Source organism: Hakea prostrata, chromosome 2, assembly GCF_041222555.1.
Source record: "Hakea prostrata isolate BN-2017 chromosome 2, UWA_Hpros_2, whole genome shotgun sequence".
In the NCBI taxonomy this organism is placed as follows: Eukaryota; Viridiplantae; Streptophyta; class Magnoliopsida; order Proteales; family Proteaceae; genus Hakea; species Hakea prostrata.
Window position 1 is genome coordinate 31,675,821 of NC_142601.1, and position 19,826 is coordinate 31,695,646.

The window sequence follows — 19,826 nt, forward strand, 5'->3', positions numbered from 1 at the left end:
AAATGGAAGCTTGATGTCACCTTGAGGGCAAGGTGAAACTGAAAGGGGAAGTAGGGTTAGTAATGTAGTACTGTATTTGATTGATCAAAACAGTAGCCAAATAGGACCTTTCACAAGGAATCAATTTCAGATTTGATAGACTAAAGATGAAATAGAATTCAGATGTGAAAGAGGGCTGAAAAATAGAGTGGTATTGTAATGATAATAGCCTAACAATACAGGCTGAATAGATCTTCAAAACTGGGGCAGAATTATAAACTAAATTGGGAATTAGGCTGAAGTGTAGATTGGACTAGACTTGCTAATGATGAAGAAATTGAAAGAACAATAAGAACACAAAGTAACACCCGGGCTTTACACCGCAAGGTGGTCGATTGGATCACACACCAACCTAGCTTGGTCAAACACAAGGATTCTCCATAGAGAAGGAATGTTAACAAAGCAATTTGATTTGAAATGATGAGTTGTGTCTCACCCTCTTACATTAGTCTCTTTATATAGCATTCTAAAGAGACACAAACATTAATTGTAACATTCAACCACTAACTAACACCACCTACCTATTAATAACTCAACTACTACCTAACTCATGACAAAGAAAAACTCCTTTGACAATGAGTTCTTTTATTTTCAAAGCACAACCCCTTTTGTTGACTTTTCAAAAACTATACTTGGGTTTAGGTTTAGACCATGGAGATCAAAATATGTAGGCTAACTTCAACCCACTAAAACAGTCCTAGCCCATGAAAGCCATGGGCTGATTTGGGTTATAGCTTTAGGCCCTTGATGGACCTGACCCAATGGACTTCTTCTTTCTTGAATATATCTTGAATTCTGCATCAACTCTCCCTGACTTGAAAACATTTGTCTTCGACGAATAAATGAATGATATGTAACATTTATACAAATCAGGATCAAGTTTCTTGAAATCGTCAGCACGAATCCAAATACTATCATGTCGTGGACGATTCTTTCATTTGACGAGGAAAGCATGGTATCCAGTGCCTCGACGAGTGGTTTTGTAAGAGTCATCCAAAACCTCCTCAATGATGTAAGTGATTGGTGGCTTGAGTTGGGGCAGCCTCAACATTTGTTTAGTGTCTCCATCATTCGAGAGGCGTCCTACATAAAGATGTAAGTCAACCACGTTGAAGACATTGCTTATGTTCATTTCTTCTGGTAGCTCAAGTACATAAGCATTTGGTCCAATGTGTTTTAGCACCTTGTATGGACCCATCATCTTTGGATGGAGTTTGTTGTTGACCTAATGTTGGAACCTTTTTGGATTGACACGAACCATCACCATATCTCCTTGTTGAAACTCCACATATCGTTGTAGCCATGTAGACATCATTGCTGAGAGCTATTCTTCGGCGAACATCAGTATGTACCTTTGTGATATGGCGCAGAAAACTCGTCAGCCTCAATACTCAACGCGTGTTTGTGGTGGTAGTAGTAGTATGAGGTCTATAGGCTGTCAGGGTTGAACTCCAAGTAGAATCTCAAATGGAGTATGACCTGTCGTACAATTAACTGAGCTGTTGTGAGCAAACTCAACTATATCAAGTGTGGACGACCATGCCTTCTCATAATCACGAACCAAACACCTTAATAAGTTTCCCAAGCTTTGATTCACCACGTGTATCTACCCGTTAATTTGTGGATGGAATGTGGTTGGAAACTGTAACTTTTTGTTAGTTTTTAGCCACAATGTCTTCCAAAAGTAGCTCATGAACTTGACGTCACGATTTGAGAGCTAATTGGTAGGTAGCCCATGTAGTTGTACAACCTCCTTAAAGAATATCTTTGCAATGTGAGATGCATCAAAGGTCTTGCGACGGGGTATAAAGTGAGCCATCTTTGAGAATCGGTCAACCACAACCATGATGCAGTCGTATCGCTCTTTGTTGAGGGTAGTCCAAGTATGAAATCCATACTATTGGGAACTCGATTACAGACTTGTATTTTACTATTGAGGGTAATGGTGAGTACAGACCTGTATTTTGCTATTGGGAACTCGATTATGCATTCTTGCCTTGCTGTAACTCCTATGCCAGCAAATACCCATCATGAAGTGAGTATTTATGATGCTGCTTGCCTTGCTGCAACTCCTTGTATGACATTTTGAAATCTTCGTTAGATGCATACTCATCGCGTATCTGATCAATGCTAATTGCATTTGCTAAGAATGTGCCAAGACTAAGTACTTTTCGGCTCAATGCATCAACCACTGTATTCTCCTTTCTTGTTTTGTACTTCATTGCGAATGCAAATTCTTGTAGATAAGCAACCCATTTAGTGGGCTTGTTGTTAATCGACTTTTGTGAATGTAGATTTTTGAGGGCCTCATGATTAGAATAGTGAATGAACTCTTTGCCAATGAAATAATGTCTCCAATGGTGTAACACCTGGACAACAACATAGAGCTCTAGATCATATTTAGAATAGCGTCGCTTGACATCATTGAGTTTCTCTCTATAAAAAGCAATGGGGGTGCCCTCCTTCCATCAATACACCTCCTAGTCGAATATGTGAGGCATTAGTTGCTACCTCAAATATACGGTCAAAATCTCGCAAGCGAAGTATTGGAGCCTCTGTAATCTTTTGTTTGATAAGATGAAAGGCTTTGGTTGCAGCTGCTGTCCTCTTGAACTCGCCTTTGCCTTGCTTTAAACACCCGATAATAGGTGCCTTGGCTGCATTGAAGTTTCGAATGAATCTCCTGTAAAAAGATGCAAGTCCATGAAAACTACGAACCTCGGTGATTGTCTTTGGTGTAAGATCTGTTATACTTTTTTATCTTCTCTAGATTAGCTTCAGTCCCCTGTGATGAGACAATAAAACCAAGAAACACAACCTTTGACAGCATAAAGGAGCATTTCTTGAGATTGATATATAGCTTCTCATGGCGAAGCACTCTCAAGACTTGTCATAGATGATCGACAGCATGAAGTTCTTTGAACTTGAATACACACTAGTTCCCCCCCGCGACCGTAACGTCATTAGCATACATCTATGATCGACCAAATAGAACATCAGTAAGATGCATAGGGATTACATCACACCATACCTCTTCCTCATATCGATGGAGCTTCAATGGTTTGGAACACTGTTGATTTACCTCCAGAGTAATCCCGTTCAGCAAGGATGCCCGATATGGTTGAGGGTGCTTCTCCACCCTCAATTTGCTTTCTTCGCAAATGTGTCTGAAGTAACGTTGACACAACTCCCATTGCCAACTATCACCAAAGCGGTATTATCTTCGGACTTCATACGGTTGTAGGAGATACAATTGCGCTGCCAGTCCCCTCCTTTGGTTTCCGCCACCAATATGCGGCTTACTATATGAATGCCATAAGCATCACGTCTACTAGCATCATCATCATCATATGCAGCTCCATCATAGTCACCATTGTCGACAGGTATGGGATTAGATTAGGATCTTCTTCCTCGGTTGACTTTTCAATCTTAGCATCTTAGCCACAACATTAATATTTTGACGGTGTGGGCAATATTTAGCATAATGTCCAACTTCTTGACAATGAAAACATTGTGCCTTGCTGCCACTAGTCATAGAAACCTTGCCATTATCTTGTTGGGTATGAAATGTGGGTTGAGTAGGTAGGTTTTGGTGTTGGAAAATTTTGCCTAACCTCCCCGGCTTGGTATCCAAACCTTTTGTTTTTGGATGCCAATAATTCTTCCACACATAGAGCTTTTTCAAAACAATCCTACACATTCTCTACATCCACTACGCCAATGGCCATATTGATTTCAGGCCGTAAACCCAATCTGAAATGTGACACGATTTGGATCTCCCTCTCTTGAATTCCTGTACGAGAAGAAAGAGAGTCAAATTGTTCCATATATTTTGCAATTGACAAGTTCCCTTGACGAAGAGAATTTAACTTGTCTTGCAGTCGCAATCGAAAAGTAGATGACAAGTACTTTTCTCTCAATTCTTCCTTCATTTCTCCTATGTAGTAGGAGCTGTACCACAATCTTCCAACTCATATTCACGAGTTCTCACCATTCACGTGTAGCTCCAACTAGGTTGGTACGTGCTAGCTTCATCTTTCGTATCTCCGATAGTTCATACCAATCAAAGTAGTCATCCAATGCTGCCAACCAATCTAAAACACTTGAGGATCATACTTACCCGAGTATTCTTTGAGTTCAAGCTTAACCTTGTGAGAGTCACCAACATGCCTATTGAATGTTGGTTGTTCTCCAGCGAAATAACTTCATAGGTGCTCCTCAAAAGTGTTGGTCGCACAACTGAAATCCTTTGGGGTCCTCTCCCTATATTTCTCCGAGTTGGAAAATTGGCTATAGAATGAGTTGGTTGGGATTCTTCACCAAGTGGAGGGTGAGGAACATTAGTAGAGGCAGCAACTCTAGCCTCCATTTTTGCGAACCTCTCGTCCATTTGCTTCTGGTTTGCGGTGATTTGTTGCTCAGTTGTTGAAACATCTCCATCATTGCTGCCATAGGACTAGTTGGGCTGGATGGTCTAGAATTTTCACTCCCTGTCATGGCACTAACACCAAATAATGTAGCATTGTATTTGATAGTAGCCAAATAGGACCTTTTTATGGGGAATCAGTTTCAGATTTGATAGACTTAAGATGAAACAAAATTCAGATGTGAAAGAGGGATGAAAACTAGAGAGGTAGTATTATAAGGATAATAACATAACAATACGGGCTGAATAGATCTTCAAAACTGGGCAGAATTATAAATTAAATTGGGAACTAGGCTGAAGTGTTGATTGCTAGACTAGACTTGCCAATGATGAAGAAATTGAAAGAACAATATGAGGGAATTTAGGGAGCAATAAGAACACAAAGTAACGCTAGGGCTTTACACCGCAAGGTGGATCGATTGGATCACACACCAACCTACCTTTGTCAAACACAAGGATTCTCCATAGAGAAAGAATGCTAACAAAGCAATTTGATTTGAAATGATGAGTTGTGTCTCACCCTCTCACATAAGTCTCTTTATATAGCATTCTAAAGAGACACAAACAGTACTTGTAACATTCAACCACTAGCTAACACCGCATACCTATTAATAACTCAACTACTACCTAACTCATGACAAAGGAAAACTCCTTTGACAATGAGTTCTTTTATTTTCAAAGCACAACCTCTTTTATTGACTTTTTAAGAACTGGACTTGGGCTTAGGTCTAGACCATGGAGATCAAAATATGTAGGCTAACTTTAACCCACTAAAACAGTCCTAGCCCAAAGCCATGGGCTGATTTGGGTGATAAAATCACTTGAATTAACTCTATTTCGTAGAGTTATCATCTATTATTTGCCAGCTTAATTTTTTGGGGAAATCCTTTTTGCAATCTTTAAATCTTTCCCTGTGTTTTTCAAGTAGCATTTTTCATGTATCGTCTTGGCATAATCTAAATTGGTTTGTTTTAAATTTTTAATAATAAAAAACCATATGAATTTCATTCTTGCATTCTATAAATCTTTCAATTTTGAGCTTGATGAGTTGATCTACAAATTTTGGTTAAGTGATTGCGCATTGGGTATGTATTTACACAGTCAAGTTAAATGCAACGAAGTAGTTGGGTTTGATGCTGCTGCTACTATCTACTCACCTTTTCCCCCTGCCATTGTTCCTTGTATATGCTCGGCTTTCATTTAGCATTTGTTGGAAACTATAGTTTTGTCATGTCAAGCTATTGCTATTTGTTTTTATTTTTTTCTGAAAAATGGTGGTGTCATGTTTAGGCCCTTTTTCAGGTGTTATAAGATTTTAGTTTTTCCTGCGCAAAAAATTGGTTCAATTGTGATATGTACTTTTTGTTTCCCTTTTTTCTTTGGTAACATTGTCTTCTACTGTGGCTCTTTCTCTTTATTTTACTGCTCATGTAATATTGGCTTCTTTGGTTACATTGTCTTCTACTGCTGCTCTTTCTCTTTATCTTTCTCCTCATGTAATATTGGCCTTAACACAATTATCATTCTCTGAACCTTCTTAGCTTGTGGTTTTTAGCTATGCTATGATATATTGATGTGTATTTGGAAATGTTCTGCAGTGGGCCCTCATGACCCTGTTAGATCCTGCCCATTGTCTAGCAAATTTGATATACATTGGTTATGCTAGTGATCCTGCTTCAGCAATCCGTGTTACCAGGAAAAGACGGATAGACCGTAAGAAGCAACAATCAGAAAGAAATGTGTTCCAGTGCTTTGTCTTTGGGCCTAAAAATGCTGGAAAGTCTGCACTTCTCAATTCACTTATTGGAAGGTTCATACTTGTAACTAATTGGTCTGCCTTAAATTCAGTTCCTTGGTATCAATTACAAAATTGCTGTAGTTTAACCTGTTTATGTTGATACAACCAATCATCCTTTAGTGTAACTATATTTCTCTTTTATTATTCTATAAATGCAGGCCCTTCTCTGAAAATTATAGTCCGACCTCTAATGAGTGCTATGCAGTTAATGTTGTTGACTCCGTAGAGGTCAGTATAATTAGAAGAATCAATGTAGCGTTTACCTCTTATAACTTGGCAGAACTCTTTTTTCTTGCTTCCATGATTTTATACATCTATACTAAACCAATGCAGTTTCATTCCTTTGGGTTTGTTGATTCTGAATTTTCTTACCTGGTAAAACTGTTTCTTGCCTTTGTAGGGACTTAAAAAGACTCTTGTCTTGCGGGAGATACCAGAAGAAAGAGTTAAACATATGCTGTCTAATAAAGAGTTTTTGGCAGCCTGTGACATAGCACTATTTGTTCATGACAGGTTATTATAATGCTGTTATATTCATTAGGTTTAACCACTAGCATATGAATAAATGATCATTTTATTATTTTCTTCTTGTTCTCACACATTTTGGTGTTGTTATTCATTGGATTTAACTTCTAGCCTATGCATAAAAGATGGTTTTGTTATTTTCTTCTTGTTTTTGTCAAATTTAGTGTTCAGAATTCAATATTTTTCTGTTCAGCTTTTACTTAATTTGGAGCCCTTTTGATATCGATTATGAGAATAATTTGCATTCAAGCTGGTCTCACTTGTGTAACATTACATTGCGTCTTTCTGAGTGGTGTGTCGGAAGCTTTGGGAGACTCTCATTATTTGATACTCTGTAGTCAAGAGAATGATATAAGTTAATATACAGTGTTGAGACTTGTGCAAGTCTTGGTGCATAAGTCTTGGAGAATTTGGAGTTTGGATCAGATTCAAAGATACCTATACAACTGTACTCATATAGCAAATCAGTATAGCTCACAATGCAGTACAGCATGACAGGATCAAGCATGTGGAGAATGACAGACACTTTATCAAAGAAAAGATTGAGGCTGGACTGATTTGTTTCACTTTTGTTGCCTCTGACAATCAGCAGGCTGATGTGCTTACAAAGCACTGGAGTACAAAGGTATTCAGTAATATCATTGGCGAGTTAAGCATGATAAATATCTATGCAGCAACTTGAGGGAGATTGTTGTAAGGCAGTAGGCAGTACAATGGTATTAGTTATTCTCTTATGGGTAGAATTGTCTTGTTAGGATCTTTTATTGATCTCTTTGTAATATTCTCACATTAGGAAGATCTGTTTTATTTTTGGCAAGTTAGTAGTATAATTAAAGATGCTGCTGTGTCTGTCAGACACAAGTTAGGATTTTCACAAATCTTATAACAAGAATCATTAGGTTGGGAGGATGTTGTACTGTAAGTGTGGAATAGATCTAACAGTTAGATTGGCATGGATCTAATCTGAATTTTGGGTGACTTGGGAACTCTGAATTCTAGAGAATTCCAAAAAAGAAAAAAAAAAGAGAAAGAATCTGATAGGAGAAGGGGATTGATGAGGGCTTCCAGAGTACCTGGTTAGGACCTTGAATGGAGCCTTTGCTGATGCTAGGATTTGCTTTAAGATGGAGGTTGAATGCTGTCTTATATAGTCGTTGTCATGAGTCTAAGCTTGATGATTTCACTTAGAACCTTTGTAGGTTTGGGATTCTCAAAGTAATTGACAGTACTAGGGCTCCCAATGCTTGGATCTTCAAACTTATTGGCAGAACCAAAGTAAACACGTACAAAGTGGTCGGGTGGAAGTTTGTTTTCATTCATTTAAATCTGTTCTGTAATATAATCTAATCGAGGGGAGGCTATTTATGGCCTTGCATAAGAAGTTCAACCTATTAAAACAAGGCCTGGCCCCTATATCTATCAACCATTGGTTGATATTAAAGGAGAATAGGCCAGTTCATTGCTGAATCTTCATCATTGGGCCTAGTAGTATTTTGGGGAATACATTATTTGGGAAAATAATCTCTATTTATTTTATTTTATTTATTATAGAATTTAGATTCCTAGGATAACTATTTTGTATTAGTTTTAATTTCCTAGTTCGAATTGGTAGCTTGGTTGGGAAAGTCTTAAATTAGAAGTCTTTAATTTTCTGTATGTCATTTAATCCAACGTAGTACATATTGAATATAATGGATTTGAGTTATGAATTAGAGAGCCTTTGTGGGTGTATGTCTGTGTACTTTTCTTCCTCCTCTCCCTCTCTTATGCAATCTCTCTCTCTCTCTCTCTCTCTCTCCTTCTTCTTCTTCTTCTCTTAGTACTCCTTTTGTGAAGGCTTTGGTTTTGCCCAGCTTCTAGGGCTCCTCAGCGCTTGAATCACATAGGCTTCATGACAACCATGGAGGTTTCAGAATTTTGGATTTGGAGGGTTTCTTGTAGCACACAGCCTTATCCCAACTGGTACATGGATCCAAACACAACAAATTATTGAAAATGAGGTCTAAGCAAAAAAGGGCATTTAGAGACGGAAAAATATGAGAAATGAAAAAGTAGAAGATGGAGAATAATCCTTTGAAGGATTAAAGAAGAGGAAGGAGGCAGGTAGATAATGAGAATCTGAGCTAATCGAGGTTTTACATGAATCCTTGCCCTCCAACAGGCTTTGTTCGAGGTCATACTTGCTACAGTTCCTAGGGTATGCATATCCTTCCTTAGAACTTCTCCTATTGTCATTTTAGTCCTACGCTTAGCTCTCTTAGCTTCTTCAGTTGGGGTTGTATCCCCCTTCTATACTTGGTTATGTAGCCTTGAGATAGTTAACCTCACACCTTTTATGAGTTCTTGGAGTGAGGCACTTGTCCAAGACCCCTAGTCTAATGCTGTGTAGTTAAACTGCCCCTAGTATCACCTTACAATACTTACACAACAATCTATACAACCTTCTAGTTAGGAAGAAATCTATTTAGCTTCTATGATGTGCACTTATGAAGGTAATTAAATGCTCCTCTCTCTTTTTGAAGTAAGTATTTGCGATAAATAAATAAAAAATAACAAAAAAATCTGAAATTGAGATCCGTTCTTCCTCTCTCTCTCTCTCCAAACCATATCCTCCATGTACACTTTCATAGCCTCTTTTGTCTTTCCTAATATGCCCATTTAGATGTCCCCTATGATAGTCTTTTCTCTTGGACGGATTCCTTGAACTAATCCATCCATATATCTCCAAAATTATAACTTTGGACTTTCATCTAGTCCCATTTGAGGTATATATGCACTAAATTGTATTTACAATATCTTTCTCCAGCACAAGCTTGATGGCTTTGATCCTATCTTCTAATCTTTTAACATCCACAGATCATTTTTTAAGTCTTTATCCATTGTTATACCTGCTTCATTTTTATTACCTGTATCCCCAATGTATCAAAGTTTAATGTCATACATCTTTAGCTTTTTTGCCCTTACATCTAGTATCTTGAATGCAAGCTATGCTAATCCTTATTTTCCTTATAACATTTACTAATTCTAAGCTTTTCCTTGTTAAAGATTATATGTTCCAAAGCGACAATCTGATCTATGGTTTTGAACTAGATTCACCTGGTCCATAGTGTAGCAAATTGCTTATTCTGTTGAGGAATGTCCTATCATAGTGTTTATCATGTAAGGTTGCAGAATCCATGTAAGAAGGTTTCACCTTTCTTTTGCTGGTTGCAACCTGACATACCATTCCTCTTTTACTTGGGCTTGGGACCAGTAGCATACACTGGTGGTGTTCAAAACCTGTCAAGAGTATTATAAAAATTACATATCATCGATGAAAATGATATCATCGATGAAAAGCATACACAAGATATTTGATGCAGCCATTGTTGTCAAGTGCATGATGCCATGCAAGAGGCTTAAGGCACTTGCAGTGCTTAGCTTTGGAAGCGTTGGCCAGTAAATGAAGCCTCACTCCTTCCTTTTGATTATGTCGTGACGCTGACTGAATCCAATCCATAAACCCGGAAACGAAAGGTTGTTCGTTCCCTTTCATCAAGAAGGTAAAGTAGGCATACAAACCACTTTAGGGGTTTGCCTTAGACTCATTGGAACAAAGCAAATGAGGCTGAATGGAGATAGGAAAGGGACAAGGGCAGTCTTGGTTGGGGTGAAGGCTGCTGGTTCAGGGGTAGCTGTGAGGTGTCTGCCTAGGCACTTCTGAGGTGGTTAAGGCATTTAAGTGACATTTTTACTGTACATCCCACACACTCTTGTTCATCATAAATATACAATATCTTATAAAATTAAATAAAACTAACATTATTAGGCTACCTTAAGTCAACCAATAGACCAAAAAACACATGTAGCCAAAGTGAAACACTTAAGACACTTGATGAAGAAGAGAGAAGAAGAAGAAGAAACAACAACAACAACAATAAGCCTTGTCCCAACTAAATGGGGTCAGCTACATGGATTCTTGCCCTCCAATCAATTCTGTTCGAGGCCATGCTAGATACAAGGCCTAAGCTATACATATCCTTTCTCACCACTTCTCCTAAGGTTATCTTAGGTCTACCCCTAGGTTTTCTAGTTCCTTCAATATGGATTATATCACTTCTCCGTATAGGAGCATTTATAGGTCTCCGTTGAACGTGGCCGTGCCACCTCAAACGACTTTCTCGAAGCTTATCACTTATGGGTGCAACTCCCAGACCAACTCTAATATGATCATTTCTTATCTTATCCATCCTAGTTTTGCCACTCATCCATCTTAGCATCCTCATTTCTGCTACACTGAGTTTATCTATATGATTCTTTTTAATAGCCCAACACTCTGCACCGTACATCATAGCTGGTTGAACAACGGTCCTATAAAATTTTCCTGTAAGCTTTAATGGAATACGCCGATCACATAAGACCCCAGACGCACCTCTCCACTTCATCCACCCTATTTTAATTCTTTGGGAAACCCCATCCTCTAAATCACCTCTTTTACTTATGATCGAACCTAGGTACCTAAAACAATCACTTTGAGAAATCTCTTTATCGTCAAGTATCACCACCTCATCATCTGCCCGATCATGACTAAAGTTACAAACTAGATATTCTGTCTTCGATCTACTAAGTTTAAAGCCTTTTGATTGCAAAGGTACTCTCCATGATTCTAATTTGGTATTAATCCCACTTGGGTCTCATCAATCAACACAATATCATCCGCAAAAAGCATACACTAGGGGACTTCATCTTGAATGTCTTTGGTTAATTCATCCATTACCAGTGCAAATAGATATGGGCTTAAAGTTGACCCTTGATGTAGGCCAACTGTTATCGGGAATTCATTACTTTGTCCCCCCACTGTTCTAACACTAGTCACCGAACCATCATACATATCTTTAACTATATCTACATATTTACTTGCAACACTTCTTTTCTCTAGTACTTGCCAAATTAACGCTCTAGGGACTCTATCATAAGCTTTTTCTAGGTCAATAAATACCATATGAAGGTCTTTCCTACATTCTCTATACCTTTCCATAAGTCTCCTAATTAAGTAAATAGCCTCCGTTGTAGATGTTCCTGGCATAAACCCAAATTGGTTCTCCGTAACTGTAGTTAAATGTCTCAAACGGGTTTCAATTATTCTCTCCCATAATTTCATCGTATGACTCATCAATTTAATGCCCCTATAGTTATTACAACTTTGAATATCTCCTTTATTTTTGTAAATTGGAACCACAACACTTCTCCTCCAATCATCTGGCATTTTCCCTGTGCTCATACTCTTATTAAACAACTTAGTCAACCAAACTAATCCATGGGTTCCTAAGTTCTTCCATACTTCAATTGGGATTTCATCAGGACCTTGTGTCTTGCCGAGTTTCATCCTCCTTAAAGCTTCTTTTACTTCGAACATCGAAATTCTACGTATATAAGTTCGAACATTGATGCCTTGTTGAAAAGTGTAATCGTCCGAAACATAAGTGCTTGAAGAATGCTCATTTAATAAACTAGAGAAATAGGTTTCCCATCTTTTCTTAATATCCTCTTCACAAACTAATACTTTATCATCTCCATTTTTAATACATCTAACATGGTCAAGATCTCTACTCTTCCTATCCCTCATCTTAGCTATTTTATAAATAGATTTTTCCCCTTCCTTCGTCCCCAACTTATTGTATAATTCTTCATACTTCCTTTCCCTTGCTTTTCCCACAATTTTCTTAGCTTCATTTTTATCCAACCTATACCTTTGAAGATCCTCAACATCCTTAGTTCTTTGTCATGTCTTAAAACTAGCTTTTTTATTCCTAATGGCAGCTTGAACCTCACTATCCCACCACCACGTTTCTCTATAAGAATGGATCTTTCTTTTTGATTCACCTAGAACATCTTTAGCCACCTTCTTAATACACAGCCATCTCATTCCACATTGCATTGTTATCCCCTTTAAAATCCCATTTTCCTTGTTTGACTACTTCATTAATGAAGGATTTAGAGTACTCTCCTTTCAAATTCCACCATCTTATTCTGGGATAGTTTACCTTGGACCTTTTATGTGTTCTTGGGACTAAGCACATATCCAAGACCACAAGTCTATGTTGTGCAGTTAAGCTTTCCCCCGGTATCACCTTACAATCCTTGCACAACAATCTATCAGTCCTTCTAGTTAGGAAGAAATCTATTTGGCTTCTATGCTGTCCACTTTTGAAAGTAATTTAAATGTTCATCTCTCTTTTTGAAGTAAGTATTTATAATAGATAGATCAAAAGCAGTAGAAAAATCCAAAATTGAAATCCCCTCCTCATTCCTTTCTCCAAAACCATATCCTCCATGAACACTCTCGTATCCTCTTTGATCTTTTCCAATATGTCTATTTAAATCACCTCCTATGATAATCTTTTCTCCTTGACGAATTCCTTGCATTAATCCATCCATATTTTCCCAAAATTCTAGCTTTAGACTTTCATCTAATCCTACTTGAGGTGCATATGCACAAATTATATTAACGAACTCTTTCTCCAAATATCCGATTACAAGATTACATATTACTTGATGTATACTGAATTGTATGATGTTCCATACTTAATTGATGAAAAAAAAAAATACTGAAATCATTCTCTATCAAACTAATTATGTAAAAATAAAACTTGATGACAGAATTAATGAAAACAATTGCCAGACCCAGAAAAAATGAAGCTGCCGAAGGGAGGAGTTGCAGGGGGGGGGGGAAAGTCTTAGAAGAAGCCTGAGAACAAGCAACCTAAATGATTTTGATGAAAAGACTGAAAATAAAAAAAGCCATGATAGTTTGTCACTATTGGACAAAGAGGAGAATTTGCAGAAAATAGATGAACAACTTAAGAAAAAATTACTTGATCGTCGCCTGAGAAGAAGCAATCTGCTGGTGGCCCTTGCTGCCGCTGCGAGTGTGGTGGTGCCTCTAAGAATGATGAAATTCAGAAGGAAAAAAAGCATCGCCGGCATCAACCCTTGCCAGAGAAGAATAGGTTGCTGCTGGTGGTCCTCACTGCCGCTGCAAGTTTGATGGTTTTGTGGTGCCTCAGAGAATGAAGAAATGAAAAGAAAAAGTCACCAGAGAAGAAGCCTCACCGGAATCAACCCTTGCCTGAGAGAACCATCACTGGAGAACAGGTTGCTGGTGGTCCTCACTGCCTATTGCTCCGAGTTCGATGGAATTCTGGGAAAAGGATGACCTAATCTGCTTTACAATGGAAGAAGGCAAAGTAAACTGTTTTTTGTCATTCAAATAAATAGGTGATTCTGTGTAGCTGACGTACATTTTAATTCGATACACCGTCTCTATACACCAAAGGTGATGTGTCTTGGAAGCCAAGTCAACCACTCTATAGACATTCAATAAGGCGTGGGTCGTCTTACCCTTTGAAGTTCCTCCTTGACACCTAAATGCTGCGTAGATGACACCTTGACAACTATGGATGCAGTATCAATACATTGGTTCAGTCGGTTTCAGCCAACCCCAAAAAGAACTGGTCTAATGGGGTTTGGTTCAACAAGAGTTGGACTTGATGAAATATAAATTAATTCAAAATTTTTAATTTGAGACCTTAGATTGTTTTGGCATTCCTACTTAGGAGTTTGAGTTAGACTTTGATCTTTATTTCCTCATTTTAGTCAGTTACCTGGTTTACTAGGATTCGTCTATTAGGTGGATTTCATCTTTTACATGCTTATAGGATGCAATGTCAAATTCAAAAATTATGAAGTTATGTCTGTGAGAGCCTGTGTGGCTGGTATGTAAGTGTGAGCACTCTCTTCTCTCTTCCTCCTATTATTTGATTTCTCTTTTTCTTGTCTCCTATTCTTTTATTCCCTTCACAGTCCATTCCCATGTCTGCATTAACTGGTAGCCGAAAATCCATGTAGCTGACCCCTTTAGTTGGGGTAAGGCATTGTTGGTGTTGTAGAATCGAAGATCCACACCTATATCAGTCTTCCTTTTTCCTCTATACCCTCTCCTTCAGTAATTCTGCCCTATGATACGTCAGTTTAGAAGAACAAAAGGTGCAACAGGAGGCAATTGAAGAAGCAGGGAAGCAGGAAAAGCATTCAAAAAAGGAGAGCCAAAAAGATCCCAAACCTTGCAACCTTCTTCCTCTATTCAATCTCTTCCCTCTTCTTTTTTTATGCAATTTCTGTCTTGCTCCTCTTCCTATTCTTCTAATTCCCCTTTCGTGAAAACCCACCATAGGAGACTATTCCCAGGCCTGCATTAACGCTCCTGGTTAAGCCGGCCCAGTCCCAAGGCTGATCCCTGATATAACCTAAATGTAAAATGGGAATTCCTTAGCTTGACCTTCCTCAATCTCAAACTAGTCACTATTCTGTCATATGCATAGTTCATAATGTTGCTATGAGGATTGTTGAATCAGATTTGGAGATCTTGGGAATATATTGCTCAATCCGTTGTATGGAGGGAACAAAAGAACCGAATAATGTCAGATGTATCTTTAATAACATCAACATATACACTTCATACCAAACATGCCTGAAATAAATCTATGGGGACTTTGTTATAGGACTTTTCAAGGTCAATGAAAACCATATGCAGGGTCCTTTTTGCTCTTTTTCTCTTTCCGTGAACAGCCTCAACAAGTTAATAGCTTCTGTCATGGATTTACCTGACATAAAGCTAAATTGTTTTACTGAGAAATGGATCTCTTCTCAAACTGGCTTCAACAATCTTCTTCCAAAATTTCTTAGTATGATTAATTATTACCTTTGTGTTTCTATATTCATTGCTTAATGACCTAAACATTGACTCACTCATAAAAGAAAACTCCTAAATCTACAGAATAAAATAAATGGACTGATATTAGAACTATTGGGTATCCTAATTAAACCCAAAACACTTGTTATTACTTCCTAATCCTGTGTACTTACTTGACCCCAACTTTAGTGTTATAAAAGAGTGCACTATGTATTAGAAAAATGAAAACAAATGGCTCAACTGGACACCATTAACAGCGTCAAGATGCCAAATGATTTGTGTTGAATCTCTGAGTTGAGCCAACTTTTGTTCAGCCCAGCTGAGGGTTTGTCTAAGCTTCCAGTTGGCTCAATTGGACCACTTAACTGCATTGAGGTGCAAAAAGAATTATGTCAAATCTCTAAGTTGAGCCAACTTTTGTTCAGCCCAGCTGAGGGGTTGTGAACCTTTTGTCCAAGCTCTGCTGCTTGTGCAAATAATGTATTGAGGCTAGATTGCCTTGGTTCGGCAGCTTTGGATATTGTTCAAGAAGGGAATCTTGGAAAGTTTTTACCTTTAATTTAGAACCTTAAGGTATGTTTTGATTAGCTATTAACTCCTGGTTGATGACCCATAATTGGGAGTTGTCTAAACAACTTTTTACGCAGTATGTTTGGATAGCTCCTTTACCTTTGATTTAGGAGCTAGGGAGGTCAAGAGGCCAGAGTGAGGAGTAGAGGTACTATAGCTTCTCTGGTTTGTTGTGCTACCCCCTCCCTGCCAAATCTGAAATAAAGGCCTAGAATTTGAGTATATCTTGCCCAGAATAGAGTATTGAATTTTGCTTCTCCAATCTTTTGAACCAGGGTTACAGAATGGAATCTGAGAAGCAAGAGCTTAGCTAGATTTGTATGGAGCATTATCCTTCAATCAAATTGGAATTTTTCGTTCGTGTAAAACTATGTATGCTGTTTCTGTCATTTACCTTGAATTTAGTTAGTCACCATTCATCCAAGATTTTCTTTTAACCTCCTTTTTTTTTTGACATTCTCTTTGGCTTTTATTGCTAGTTATTGTGATTTATTTTCTTCAGAAGTTCTTATGTGTAGATTAAAGTGTGCTTCCTTCTGTGATTATTCTCTTTGGAATTTTTATGCTTGTGTAGCTAAAATTTTCATTTCATTTCTATTATTTAACTTCGTTTAACAGAGTATGTATCATCACCACCTTAGTTTATGCCTAGGAGTACTAACAGGGAAAACTTATCACGTTTACAGCTCTGATGAAAGTTCATGGAAGAGGGCAACAGAGTTGCTTGTGGATGTTGCTAGTCATGGGGAGGCTAGTGGCTTTGAGGTGCCTTGCCTCATTGTCGCTGCCAAGGATGATCTTGATCCATATCCAATGGCTATACAAGATTCTACTAGGGTAATGTTTTGCCTTTTTCTTCATTTGTTAACGCATTTGAATTAAACACAAATGTGGCATAGGTTCTGCCCAGTTATTAGTCTGGGGAGATTCATGACTTGTATGTATTTACATTAATCTCTAAGATTCCAGTGAAAAAATTGGCAGGTAAATGGTGCCTGCTCTTTAAATACTTTTTGACTTGATGCCATGTCCCAGGTTTCAGGGTGTCACGATTACCTAAATTTGCAGTGGTAGTATGTACTACCTTAGCTAATAAATCTGACCTCATTATTTTCTTTTGCATGTCTTATTCCTCATCGATAGGGTGCCTTCTCTTTCTCTTGAGCAGCTGTCTGTCCTTGTGTTTATTATTCATATGCTTATCTTGCCTTCATACTAAATTTGTTTCCATAGGTTAGTCAGGATATGGGAATTGAGGCTCCTATTCCTGTGAGCATGAAGTTAGGAGATTATAATAGTATATTCAGAAGGATAATCTCTGCAGCAGAGCACCCTCATTTGAGCATTCCTGAAACAGAAGCTGGCAGAAGTCGCAAGCATTACCATCGAATTGTTAATCGTTCTCTTATGTTTGTTTCAGGTACGTTTGTTGGTTTTAGATATTTTATGGTAAATTCTACTGGTTAATTGGGTTCCTGAAGGACGAAAAGATTCTGTTAAATGAGGTTTGAAAGAAACTCTTTACTCAGATGGTGAGGGGGGAAAAGATGGAAAGATTGTTTGAATAGTATAGGTTTTTCAAAAGGATTGTTTGTGTTTTCCTCGTGATCTTTAGTTCTGAGAAGTTTGCGAAGTTTGGCCTGTTCATCTATTATGCCATAAGGAGTAGGACTCTTCAAATAAATTCTTTTGTAGGTCTCACTTGCTATCCTGATTCCATTCTGAAATTGACCCCCCTGTAGTCCCATGATGCAGTTAATTTTATGTCTCACCTGGGTTAAAAAATTTATTCTTTAGCCATAGAATTGTGAGATCAGTCAATGTAGAATAACATGAACCATTATGCTGGTAGATGTTTGTTTTTACTGCTGCACTGTCGTCTGAGGTAATTCAAATGTAAAATGATGGTCAAATGGAGTATTAGTAATCTGTCGGAAGCTAAATTTGTTTGTTAGGTGTTGCCTGCATTAAAATAACTTTTGTTTGTAGCAATGCTTGGCTGAGTTGGTAGTTTGCTTTTTGTTTCGGCTTGGTTTCTATTTTCTTTACATGATTTCTGTTTCACTACATATGCAGTTGGGGCAGCGGTTGCTCTAGTTGGATTGGCCGCATATCGTGTTTATGCTTCAAGGAAGAATACTTCCGGTTAAAAGGAGCTTCTCGCATTTTGTTAATTGATATCGTCATCTTGCTAGCATTGGGTTTTATATCACTTCCTATCTAGGCGGGAGTGTTTTTGATTGATAAATATGTACAGTGCCTATGCAATTTTCTTTGATGCAGGCCTCTTATGTTGTTATATAACAGTTTTAATTTGAATATTTTATTTCACCCTTCTACTTTAATTTGTCTCTTAATTGTTAGAAGTTTTTCACGCATGCCGATAAATGGACGTCTGTGGAAGTGATTTGTGGAACTTACACTTTTTGAGTAGGATTTATGTAGCCGACCCCATTTAATTTGGGACAAGGCTTCTTGACGTATTCAGCCTTCTATGCTACAGATTGGGTGTAGGATTAATACCGATGAGGCACGAGACCGAAGAAAGTTCCTTAGGTTCACTTCTGCCATGAGATTAAATAGTGAGGTGACGACAGGAGACAACTACATGGCATGATACCTGTTTGCAATCGTATGCTCCTCTCCTACAAAATAGTGCTAGTTGTCGTAGTTAGTTCACTGGCTCACTGATGATGGACGAGTGAATGGATCGATCGCTTACTCGTGACAAATATAGGGGGGTTTGGAGTTTGCTAAGGAGTTCTGGCAACGCCCCACCAGGGGCTTCAATTGCAGAAGGCGTGTTACAGTCAAGGTTCGACATGTCGGCTGGTGTTGCCTTGTCAGTGGCTGGCAACACCAGCTGATATATTAGGTCACTTTTTGAGGGTATTCGATGAAAAATCGACCCCCTGTTTTGAAGGGCATTTGGGGTCATTTTTGCTTGAAATTTGACGTGGAGTTTAATTTTTGAGGCCAATAAACACATTGGGAGTGTTTATTTTGACAAAAAACATGACCTAAACTAATGTTCTTAATTGAACCATGTTCTGATTGTATGGGGCGAAAGCCGCGAAACTAGAAGTTTGAAATTCATAAAACCAAATCATCTAAAGTTTACAATTCATTATACAAGTACATAGAGTCATCTATTTCACCAAAAAAAAAGTATATATAGTCATCAAATCATCTAAAATCTCCAACTCTCAATTTCAAATATTGTGCTTAGGTGGATCGAACTCTATTTGACTGTGTTGCCTCCAATCCGCCCCCCCCCCCACCCCCAACAAATTTACATACTTATCCCATCTCATACGATACTGATAGTGCTCTAGATAATCATCAATTGTAGCTTTAGCAGTCATCTTCTGCCTCCAAGAGAACTCCCATGCGAGGGAAGTGAGAATAGGGTCAAGGAAAGTGCTGCATGCCTGATGATGTTATTGCTGGTGCCAATGACTGTGAAGTTATGGACTCCTCAATAGACATTGGCTTCGAGAGACCAAGCTTATAGTAACTATCGCCCTGTGAGTGCCCATAATACGAAGTACTAGAGGGATACCCATACCCATACCATATTGTCCATGAGGGATACCATAAATACCGGTAAGCCCATAATCATATGTGGAGCCTACAGACTCATCCAAGCTCATGGACCCCATCGCTCTCATTAAGTTGTTCGCCAGATTCGAAAGATTTACATAAGAACCATAGGATCCGTAACTGTAAGATTTGTG

The 19,826-nt window shown here is 38.2% G+C and overlaps 1 protein-coding gene across 2 annotated transcripts in view; it reads left to right on the forward strand.

The window, feature by feature from the left end:
* The window catches only part of LOC149024222 (mitochondrial Rho GTPase 1-like), a 49,576-nt gene extending 30,464 nt beyond the window's left edge, over window positions 1–19,112 (forward strand). The window contains exons 10-15 of one of the 2 annotated variants that reach the window (XM_089144531.1): window positions 6,064–6,275; window positions 6,422–6,491; window positions 6,664–6,776; window positions 16,776–16,926; window positions 17,323–17,509; window positions 18,166–19,112. In XM_089144531.1, coding sequence (XP_089000657.1) covers window positions 6,064–6,275; window positions 6,422–6,491; window positions 6,664–6,776; window positions 16,776–16,926; window positions 17,323–17,509; window positions 18,166–18,239 — 807 coding nt within the window. In that variant the 3' untranslated portion in view covers window positions 18,240–19,112. The remainder of the gene's footprint in view (window positions 1–6,063; window positions 6,276–6,421; window positions 6,492–6,663; window positions 6,777–16,775; window positions 16,927–17,322; window positions 17,510–18,165) is intronic. The other variant, XM_089144530.1, reaches the window with a different exon arrangement.
* The last annotated feature ends 714 nt before the right edge of the window (window positions 19,113–19,826 follow it).